This window comes from Gastrolobium bilobum, unplaced genomic scaffold (genome assembly GCF_033153095.1).
Source record: "Gastrolobium bilobum isolate Gb01-03AN ecotype WA unplaced genomic scaffold, APGP_CSIRO_Gbil_v1 utg6296, whole genome shotgun sequence".
NCBI lineage: Eukaryota > Viridiplantae > Streptophyta > Magnoliopsida > Fabales > Fabaceae > Gastrolobium > Gastrolobium bilobum.
In genome coordinates this window covers 76,385-88,671 of record NW_026897150.1, presented here as the reverse complement: position 1 = coordinate 88,671, position 12,287 = coordinate 76,385, and the positions used below count along the sequence as shown (strand labels likewise).

The window sequence follows — 12,287 nt, the reverse complement described above, 5'->3', positions numbered from 1 at the left end:
ATGTTACCTCAGGCAGAATTTGCCTATGATGATTCACAGATACGATCATAAAACCGAACTACAGGCAATAGTCCTTTTGAGATAGTCTATGGGCATAGTCCAGTTACTCTTTTAGAACTCACAACATTTCAAGTCCCTAGGCAGTTTAATTCAAATGCAGATGAATATGTCAAGCGTATCAACGAGTTGCATTCATAAGTTCTACCCTTAATTAGGGAATTTAGTAATATTGTACCAGAAGAGTCGTCACTTGGGTTACCACCTGAAGATGTTGATATCAATGAAGACAAATCAGATTCGAGAGGGAATCTTTTCCTAGTAGGGGAAGATGATGCACCTAGAAGAGTTGCATTCATTACTGTTGACGATTGATGAGTAGGAGAATAACTTGTTTTAAATTTGGTTACTTATGTATTTCGTTAGTTAGATTTTATTTTGGAATTTGAATTTTTATGAAATTATATAATTTTAAGTCATTTTTTATTATGTTTTCAAATATATAGTTCAATACGATTCACGATTCATGACATGAATTGCGATTTAACAACCTAGTTTTATAAAATTATAAAATGTCGGATTATATTTAAATTTGTAATTTAATTTTAATATTTTTAAATAATGTATATTATTATTGATTGTATTTAATTGATTTATTTAATAATTTAATAAAAGGAAATTATTAATATTATATATATATATATACATATATAAATACATACACTCATTTTTAAATATTTTATTTTATTGATTATAATAATTCTATTTATTACTTTTAAAATTTATATTAACCCAATTTCATATTTGCAACAAATATATGTTATAAATGGAAAGCAATTATTTAGGTATAGAACAATGACATTTGCAGATACCTCTGAACTTCTAGAAATGTTAACCACAAACATTGGCCCGGGGAATGTTCTTGAATCTGTTCAATGAAAAATAAAAAAGATAAGGACAGCTTGGTAAAATTTGCATGATCTTAAATATTAAGCCAATGAATAAACCACAAAAGTTAAGAACATGCAACATCCTTGACCACTCAATTCCTTAGCCATGGTTAACAATGTAGAGTAATGAATAAATATGAAATATCTTGTTTACCAATCATTCTCCTTCATGATCAGATAATCGTATTTATATTGTATGTCATAAATGATTCAAGAAGATATAATATGAAAATTGATATTTCACTTAAAGCAACACACTACTTAAGAAATGTAATTTATGTTAGAATATACATACAGGATTTGGGAACAGTGTCCAAAATGCCATCGTTCCTCAACTTTTTTCCCTAAATACCACGCCAACAGTGTTAATTTCCAATATGCCACGTGGGCAAGTTCGCTGGGCATTGTAGCGAACTTGGTTGCAATTAATGTACGTTTTCACCTGTCACGCCACGTGGCAGACATGCAACGAAGTTTGCTGCCCGCCCTAGCGAACTTCATTGCATGTCTGCCATGTGTCATCGTGGCAGGTGGAAACGTGCAGGTGCATTAATTGCAACTAGGTTCGCTACCTGGAGTAGCGAACTTCGTGTCCACCAGGAACGTGACACATCAGCAAACTGAGTTCATTACAGTGCCCAACGAACTTGTCCACGTGCCATATTGAGAATTAACACTGTTGCTGTGGTATTTAGGAAAAAAAGTTAGGGAACAGTGGCATTTTGGTCACTCTTCCCAGTATGTGTTATTTTACTAAGTCGTGTAAATAGGGCCCAAGCCCATATAACTCATTATTATAAATAAAATCCTTGTGTGGTGTGATTTGATACACATTTCCATTAACTTCAAGTTGGTATCCAAGCTCTCGATCTACGATGCTATGCTTCCACGAGACACTAATCCCACTTGGCACATTGCCCAATGGTTGTACATCTTAACAGCAAGTCATCACTGTCATGCATACTACCAGCAGATCTACAACAGTCTATGACCCGTTCCACCGTTATCAGCCACTGTTTGATCGCTGTTCGACCCCACCCCACCGCAGCCAGCAACTTTTTTGGCGACTTCTCCCAACGGACTTCCAGCAATTGAAACCGCCTCCTCACGACAGTTCTTTCTATGCATACGCCATCTCAGTCGAAGGATCGAAGCACTCTCACACACCTGAGGAAGTTTGCGGCTATTCTACCTCTAGCCATAGCACCATAGATGAGCTCGCCTCGCTCCCCTCTATTATGAATTGGCCTCACATGTCAATGGATCCACCCCAATCAATCATGTTATGGCAAGCCAACCGATGATTTGGTCACTTTTCTGGCGTTTCCTCGCAAGTAACCACCCATATTTTAGACGAGGGTCTCTTCCTCTACCGTTTCTGTAAGCTCTAACCAAAATTCTTCTAGACCAACCGCTCTATGCTCCTGTGGGCTCGCTAATATGAATATACCGTTTATTACCACCAAAAAGTTGACTGGGTTAGCTACATACAAACTGTGGTATACCTTTATTAAGATCTGGTTTACTAGTCAAGGATATTTGAATCATCTCATCATGTCACTTGAAGATATTCCCAAGGCCAATAGTCTAAATAAAGAGGGTCGATGGCCAACTTCTAAGCATTCTTTGGCAATCTAATGATTCGGACATCGTTGACCTTTATTTCAAGAGCTACTATAAGGTATGGAAAGAAGCCAAAAATTGCTACGCGAATAGCATCCAACAATTATATTCTATTGTCTCTCATATGATGGAGTTGCGCAAGTCACCAGACACATGGAAAATTATCTTGCCAAGGTTCGAATTTTTATGCAATAGTTTTATGCTTTGTTGCGCCCAACAAGGATCTATTTGAGCACAAGAAGTTGCATTAGTACTTCTTTATGGTCATTGCTCCTTCTAGTCTTCCACGGGAGTTAGATGCGATTCGCCAACAAATTTTGACCATCGTTGATACGCCTTCCCTGTCACAAACATTCCAGCGGCTATTGAACATCTATGATGAGCCTGCATCCATTTTTGCTTCTTCAGACATGCATGCCAATGTCAGATTTTGCTACTCTCGTCTCTTATGCCAATGACTCCAATGGGAACAATGGATGTGGTCGTGGTCATGGGCGCAGACAAAGGCATCAGTGCAATCATTGTCAGAATTTAGGCCATATGAGATAGCAATGTTGGAGAAGCATGGAAAACCACCCTTTGCCAACTTTGCTCAATCGAGACTACATCACCCTTTATCTAACACTCCCAAATTTCTAACAATTTATAAAACATTCTTATAATAAAGAAATTGTCAAAATTCACGTTTTATTTATTTATGATCATAAAAATATTTCGGAGGCTAATCTAAAACTAATTTGAGGAAATGTTACTGCTGCACCTGTACAGGGACAAGTGCAAGGCTAACTCTATTACATTCAAATAAAAAACAAAGACTACGTTTTTATACATAATATTTATGATTAGCTAAAAATTCTGAGTCGTTATCCTGCCCACTACTAGCCCATTCCTTGCAACCTGATTTACTGAAAGTCTAGTCCCCCGAAGGATCATTGCAATCAACAAACACAAACACAAAAGTCAGCAAAGCTGGTAATCCTAATCAAAACATAATTATATAATTCAAAATAATAATCAAATCAAAAATGTAATCACAACAATTTCAATATTCATCATATATATATATATATATATATATATATATATATATATATATATTAAATCTATTTTTATAATTTATCTTTATTAAATTCCTTTAGTGGGAAGAGAACCATGGTAGACCCGGGAAACCCTGTCAGTCTACCCTTTGACCCAGGAAACCCTGTCAGTCACAAATAATCAAATTGGCCATAATCAAAACATATCTTCCTAGTGTGCACACATCTTCCCAAAGTTGCTACTAGTATCCCAGAAAACCCTGCCAAACACCACTTTGGGAAAAACGGATAATATTTGTTCACATCGTATAAATATATCGGAAGCATAAAGCCCAAAGGTCGTGTTCCTCACTTTAGGAGGTACCTTCCCAAAGCTATCCTCCTACTATTAATTTATTTCAAACACACAATTACGAAAAATTCAATCATAATTATTTAATCTTTAAGTATTATCATTTCTAAATGAGTTTCTCAAGGGCATCATAATTTTCCAGAGTACCATAATTCAAACATCTATCATCATAAATTTTCGAATTTATTTAAGGGATATGATGATTCAAATATTCCACATTTATCATAGTAAAACCCAAATCATCATAACTTTCCAATTTATTTAAGGATATAACAATTCAAATCTTCAACATTTATCATAGTAAAACCCAAATCTGATCATCATCATAACTTTCCAAATAATTCAAATATTCCACATTTATAATAGTAAAACCCAAATACGATCATCATCATAACTTCCCAAATAATTCAAATATTCCACATTTATAATAGTAAAACTCAAATCCAATCATCGTCATTCAAATAATCTCATCACATCAATTATCATAGTTATTCAAATAATTCAATCATATAAATATTCAAATTCAATCATAAAACACATATTTGAAAAGTTTTTCTTAAAGAGTACCATAATTTCCAGAAATATTCAATAAGATCCATTATACATAATCAATTCTCATATCATAATCATAATTTCCAAATTTATTCAATAAGATCCATATATTGCACAAAAATCAATTTTTATATCATATATTGCACATAATCATAATTTCCAAAATAATAAAGTTTTCCAAAAATTATTATAATTATAGTATGTAGTAATTTAAATAAAAATTACCTAAAAAGTATTGTTCATACAAAATTAACCTAAGAACACCTAGGAATTAGGATTACCTGGTCTCCGTGTTTGCTAACCCTAAAAGAAATAGTGATTTGAGTAGAGAAGCGGTTGGTAACCAAAAGAAAATAATGATTTGAGCAGAGAAGCGATTGATAACCAAAGGAAAATAATAAAATAAAAATAAATAAAATAAAATAAAATTTTGAAGTAAGAAGAGAGAGTAGCAGAGGAGAAGAGAAATACTGAAGATTGGTTAGGGTTACGCTAAACCTCTATTTATAGCTGGAGATATGGGCTTTATCATATCTAATCCAATCAAATAAAAATTGTTAACTCATCCTAATCTAATCACATTACCAATCAAATATTAATGCATAAATGATCAATCAATTAATAATTCAATTAATCGCAATTTATCATTAGTCCTAATAATATATATATACATTATTATTATTACTACTAATTTGTAATTTATTATTATTACTACTAATTTGTAATTTATTATTATTATTAATATATTATTATTGTAAATTACTATTATTTTTCTGGGATTTTACACTTTACTTCCTCCGTGACTATTTTAGTGCAAAATATGAGACTTTCCTCCGACACAAGTCCGCTATGGACACCGGTAATCTTGCTACTTATTATTCTCAACTGTCTCTTGAGCTTTGGATAATTGACTATGGTGTTTCTTATCACCACCGAGGTAATAGGGATCTTCTTACTTCTCTTACCTATTTGATAATTTGCTTTATCCTTATCTATGGCACCAAGCGAATTGTTTGTGATATCAGACAAGCCAACCATATTCCTCCTTACCTTTGAGTTTTGTGCTTTGTGTCTCTGGCTTCCCTTTTAATTCCAAATTTATTAGTCAACTAGCTCGTCCTCTTTCGTGCTCCATTAGATTAACTAAAATTTTGCTTTTGTGCAGGATCCGAGTATGGGAAGGACAATTGGAGTAGGACGTGTCATGAGATATCTACCATCTTGCTACGCCTAGCTCCCCAGTGGCATGTTCCATCACAAACTCTCTAGAGCTTATTTATAGTCGTCTTGGACATCCAAGCTCCAGCGGGGAAAACACACGTTCTTCCTTCACGAGTCAGGTCAATAAATGAGCTAATACTCGCTTTTCTGTTGTTCATTCCGAAATATAGGGTTCAAGTCAAATCGTGTCTATATTAGGTTTTTAATATTGTCACTTGGAAGGCTCGAAACAACTTTAGGAGAGAGGAAAAGAAATCAAGAATTGTTATTTCTTTAGACAAGGAGCCATAGTAACAAAATTTATCTTTAAACAATTTTACTCTAGAGCATATTAGGTAATCTTGGTTTACATAGGCCAGCCCAGCTGATAAAAAATTATTTAACGAAAATGCATGGACAATATAGTAGTTAAGAAAGACCTTCTCTTGACATTATTCGGGTTCTCCAAGCAAAAGTTTGTGTTTGTGAAAGTAAGAGATGAATAGAAGAAGTTGCAAGCGAACCAAAATCAGCAAGTTGGATAGAAATAGAAGTTGCAGCTTCTGAATCTCGATTTTTAAAGTCAGATAGCCTCCTGTCACAAAACAAACACAAATTCCCAATCATTGAAAAATAGGTATCCAATATTAACCATTAAAATTTTGATATCCAACAACAAATATGAACGAACAATAACTTAATTACATGCCTCAAGTTCTCAAAATAGAAGAGAGCAGGATAGGAAAGAGAAAAGGGAAAGATGAGATCCTTTGGAAACCTTCCCACAACATCATACAAGCACAAAATCTGAACACAAGTATCAAGACCTACCATCCAACAATATAATATCAACCTGGATGAGGCAAAAATCAAGATCTAGGATGAAATAGTCAAATTTAGAATCAAAATGATTGTGAAATATTATTTACAAATGTCATGAACCAACTATCCCAAAAAATTTAAACTGATAGATGAAAACAGATAAATGATCTTATGTTATATCTCTAACATACCCCTTAACACAAGAGCCCTTTGGGCTCGAAGCGATGATAATGCACAAGCCCCACCTTCCTTGTGCTAAAATTCAATTTTATTAGAAGAATGGAGACGACAAGGATCGAACTCCAAATCACTTGACCAAAGAGGCTCTCATACCATGTCATAAATCAACCATCCCAAAAGCTTTAACCATTAGGTGAAGACACATGAGTAGTTTTATTTTATATCTCTAAAAAATAACAACAAAGAATAATTAATCAGGAATACACACGCTATGGATGAAAATGGAAATCAAATTAGTCTGCGAATAAAAGTTCTTTTGTGTGCCAAAAAGCTTACACTTTCCATAATAAGAACTATATCATGTACACTCTCCATAAGTAAACTTGTTTGATATTTTATAACACATTATGTACATGACAGTGCATGATAAACTGCATACCTTAATAAAACGGAGGCAGACTGTTTTCTGGGTATTGTTACCCCTTGCTGATTGAAATGAAAAAGAAGATTTAAGCCTGACTGATTCTCCACCTGCCATCTAGCAATTATTATTAGTTGATTGTATTGACACCAATCGCATCATCAATTTGGTGGTGCTTAAAAATCAGGATATTTGACTTAAGGTATGCAAGACATAGACAAAGAGAAGCTCAAATAAGAAATTGTGTGTTAAGTAAAAATGGAAAATGAGAGAAGAAACATCAAGCAAGGTTCAATTTTTAAAAAAGAGAACCTTGCAGCAGTTAGCCAGAATCATGGAGCTTCGCAGTGAATAAGGACCAGAAAGGTTCAATTTCCCAATCATAAAGAGAAGCACATCCAACGAATTCTCACTTAGGGATACATCCAGCTGCCCAGACGATCAAGAAAGTTTAGAAAATAGTGATAGAAAGTCCAAATGAAAGTAAAAAAAAACCATAAAATCAAATATGACTAACAACCTCTTTAATTCTGCAGAAGAAATTAACAGGAACAGCACGAGATGCATATTCTGAAAGCTGGACTTGAACATTACATCGGTAAAAAGAGCAAATTTCAACAGGATGGAGAAACTCTCCCCTAAAATAAAATAAAAAATATAAAAAAAAAAAAAAAAAATCAATAATGTAGTTCAAATAAAATGTGATTGGTAAAAAGGAAATGTACAACTCAGATGGGAATTTAGACAAACCATAAATTCCTTTGAGCATCAAAATAATGTAGTACTGCACTTGATGTGCTTATGACCCGGGATTTTGTAGCTAAACTTTGTATGATAAGTTGTGTATTGTTGACGAATAACCGAATGAGAGGGAAGAGATCTTCTGTATCCGAAAGCTCATGAACAATATTCAGAGAAATTTTCTCAATTTTAATATCAATACACGGAATTTTTCCACACTGCCAAGAAGTACTTTCTTCATTAGCATGCAAACTAGTTTGCGGTGCCATTCTCGGGTAGCTAGCTGTCTCTGAAACATCATAAGGAACAGAAAGATCATTAAAAACTTTGAACTTGATTGGATTCCCCGGCTTCCTGACAAATTCTGGAGCACCATCAGCAAAAGCAATAGCACAGTTATTCTTTTGGTTCAAAAGGTAGAAAGTTCTCTTCACTGATTGATTGCAAGCCTCCCAGTCAGTAACTCCTTCATAATTTTCACTCTCAAGAGGATAGACTCGCCAGAGTGCACATCCTCCATCATTAGTACAGGAGACGTCAACAAAACATGATCCTGGCCGAAAATTTAATCTCAATGGCACACCCATCTCATTCCTAGCAAACAATGATACCAAAGAAAACCACAAAACTGTAGACTTCCATCTCCTTTGGATGCAGTGTTTGACCTGCAGAAAAGCTTTAGTTAATACATTTGCTACATGCACATCATGAAACCACAAAAACTAAGGACAACCAACATTTCCAATCAGAGAATTAAGATGAAAGGAAAATTTAGCTCGAAAATGAAGCAGTGAAAGATAAAAGACAACTATACCGTATTCGACAAGCATAAACCTGAGCATCCAACCACTGAAGTTTGCCAAAGCATCTCTCAATTGAAATAGAAGATTTCATAGAATACATATTTAAAATCATATTCACGAACATATACATAAAAATCACACCGAGCACAACAACAAGCACCATTACTGACTTAATAAGCAACTAATGAAGATATTCTAAACAACAGTCCTAGAGAACTACAAACCCCATTGCAATATTGTGTTTCAAATTTCCTCAACTTCAACTAACAGTAAATAAAGAATAAAAATTGCAATACTTCCTTACATCCCACAGAAATTGTTCACACACAATACATAAAAGAGGTCAGACCTCCTCATGGAGCATTATCTTTCACTAACTACCCTTCATAAAACATTAACTGACTTTCTTCTGAACTGAGGAGAAATTTATCCTCTATTACAACATAGTAATTGTCCTATACTGTTCACAAATCATAAACTACCCATAACTGCCTACAGCTAACATAACACATTATTACAATACAGTAACTACACATTATTCCTTTTTCCAGCTTACGAAATTTGTCAACTTTCTAAACATGGGAAAGCAACTTACTCACCTCAAGGGTATATTTAACCTTTATAGGGGTAACTTGGGTGTACCTCCTAAAAACAAAATCTGAAGTTCTGGCAACCTTTAAAAACTTTCACATGCTTATTAGAAACCAATTTCAAACTAATATTCAAATTCTGAGGTCCGATAATGCTAAAGACTATTTCCACCATGACCTTATCTACTATCTCCATACACATGGCATAATCCATCAAAGCTCTCGTGTTAACACACCCCAACAGAATGACCTTGCAGAAAGAAACACTAGACATATCCTAGAAGTGGCTAGAGCTCTCATCATATCATCCAATTCTCCCAAGCAATTTTGGGGTGAAGTCATCCTCACTGCCACATACCTTACTATTAGAGAATAGTATAAACCATTAAAAAGGCCCTCATCCAACAGCTTAAGCTTTTGGGTTGAATTGGTTCTTTACATGGTATTAGAGCCCTATATATATATATATATATATATATATATATATATATATATAAAACTATTGATGGACCTTCACTACCAACTTGAGTTGTTGAGTTGAAATGGTTGTTTATCATGGTACTAAAGCCTCGGTGACCACGGGGTTACGAGTTCAATTCTCACAGCCCCCCACTTTTTAGTGGAAATAAGTCAACACAAGTTAGAACCAAAAAATTGGGCCAAAGCAATATCCACGCTTGAAGTCCAAGGGACTCTTACGTTAGAGGGTGTGTTAGAGAAATATAATATATACATAATATTAAAATCATTGATTGGATCTTTACTTACTAGCTTGATCTGTTAGATGATATGGTTGTATAACAAGCAATAAATTTGGTTAAGACAGAAGACAACTATACTGTATTCCACAAGCAAAAGCCTAAGCATCCAACCACTGAAGTTTGCCAAAGCATCCTCTTAATTGAACTAGAAGAATTCATAGAACACAAATTTCAAGTCATATTCATATCTTATACATAAAAATCACACCAAGCACAACTAGCAGCATTATTGACTTAATAAGTGGCCAATGAAGATATTCTAAACAACAGTTCAAGAACAATAAACCTCAGTGCAATGTTACATTGTGTTCCTGTTTTCCTCAACTTCAATTAACAGTAAATAAAGAATAAATTCTGCAAGACTTCCTTACATTCCACAAAAAATTGTTCGCGTACAATACATACAAGAGGTTAGATCTCTCCAAGGAGCACTCTCCTTCACTAACTTCCCTTACATAAAACATTAACTGACTTTTTTCCTAACTGAGAAATAATTTATCTGCTTATTACAGTATAGTAACTGTCCTAAACTGCCCACAAATCATAAACTACTCATAACTGCCTACAACTAACATAACACATTATTACAATATAGTAACTACACATTATTCCTTCTAGTACAGACTTTGAAAGGTAGTTTTCTTGCACATATCTTGTTAAGTCTCTAAAAATACCTTTTTTTAAAAACAGATAATCAAGAGTTCGACAAGGTCTTCAAGTATTGATTACTAAAAGGAGAGAGAGATCAGCAAAGTTTGCAGCAATTGCAGATAGAGTCAATGATTGAACAAAGACTCCCAAAAAATAAAATAAAATAGAAAGGCAGATAAGCTGGACTTATTTCATACCCTGAAAAGAGCCCTTTCTCCTACAAGAGAATAATGAATGACACCGCCAATACTGAAAGTCTTTTCTTCTCCTTCAACAGTAAAATACATGTGTTGGTTGACATCTTGAATAGCAACAATTGCCCCTACACGAGATCATGGCTAATTACAACAGCAATTTTCCAAAAGATTATAAACAGATAACATAAAGCTTGAGTCTGAGTACCATCAGGAATCATTGCTTCCAAACTATTGTCAACTTCATGCCTAGTAGAACAATGGTTTCTCTCCAATTCTCTTACTGTATTCTGACTGGATATCCCAGAGAGTGAGGAGGCCATTGACAAAATTGTCTGGCATATTTGGATAAATGAAACAAACGTAACATACCTTTAGTAGCAGTACATGCTAGAAAGAAAAATTAATAATACAAGATTGCAAAATTTAATTTTACAATAACAGCAGCAGGTACAATTACTGACAAAACATTATAATTAGTAGGAAAGTTCACCTGAATTTCAGATACAGAAAGTGTTATATCAAAACCTGAAAGAGAACCAATGCCAAACCAACACCGAGACAAATGCAAAGAACCATTATCTGGCCTTTCTAGTGACATGAAAGCTCTTAATGCTTTCAAAATTTGGTTCCGATGACTTAACTGGAGAGGAACAGGCTCTTTTGAACTACTTGCATCACTAACTGATTTCAATTCACCATAGTTCTGAAATCCTGAAAAAGGATCTGCAGATGCAAGGTGAGATGACAAATCTTTTGATGTGACAGAAGAAAAATGAGGAATTGATGTTTCATCATCCACTCTCTCATGAATAATTTGAGAAAGGATTGACAGACGAGAAAGGTCAACTGTTAATTTTCTCCCAATAGTTGCCAATTCAAATTTCAGATGGATATCAACTTCCAGTACAATTTCTCGGATACCACCTGCAGTAATGAATTGCATATTTAACAAAAAATTTCCCATTTACACTGCAAAACTAGAGAAGACGTTAATTACCAGATTCGTTTTCAAGTGCTAAAACAAGAGAAAAGTAAGACAAAGATAAGTCAAATGCATCCGGCAATCCACTTTCAGCTTGTTGAGATGTGCTAACAGTCCCTTGATCAATCTCATCATCAAGATCATCGCTCTCTTTGTCATGATGTGCCTTCCTGATACCTTTATTAGGTTGCTGTGCATGAGAAGTGAGATTCCCAATATAGTGAAGATATGAAGAATAGTTATCAATGGCCATTGCCAAAGATGCTGTTTCAAGAACAATTAGACCACCCTGCCCAATAATATTTATAATTTATTAGGACAAGATGTAAATTTTAAATCTTGAGATCTTAGCATTAACAAAAAACAGTTTCATCTGTAAAATAGATAAACTCCTTGAGATTCAATTTGTAATAGAAGGATATAGATGC

The 12,287-nt window shown here is 34.2% G+C and overlaps 1 protein-coding gene across 1 annotated transcript in view; it reads right to left on the bottom strand.

Annotated features, from left to right (window-relative positions):
• LOC133304532 (uncharacterized) overlaps nt 1-12,287 on the bottom strand; it is an 83,829-nt gene that overhangs the window by 41,749 nt on the left and 29,793 nt on the right. The window contains 10 exon segments of the mRNA XM_061504582.1: nt 870-925; nt 6,152-6,306; nt 7,153-7,244; nt 7,447-7,563; nt 7,655-7,772; nt 7,885-8,540; nt 10,878-11,002; nt 11,083-11,209; nt 11,368-11,801; nt 11,875-12,148. Of these exon segments, the coding sequence (XP_061360566.1) occupies nt 870-925; nt 6,152-6,306; nt 7,153-7,244; nt 7,447-7,563; nt 7,655-7,772; nt 7,885-8,540; nt 10,878-11,002; nt 11,083-11,209; nt 11,368-11,801; nt 11,875-12,148 (2,154 nt within the window).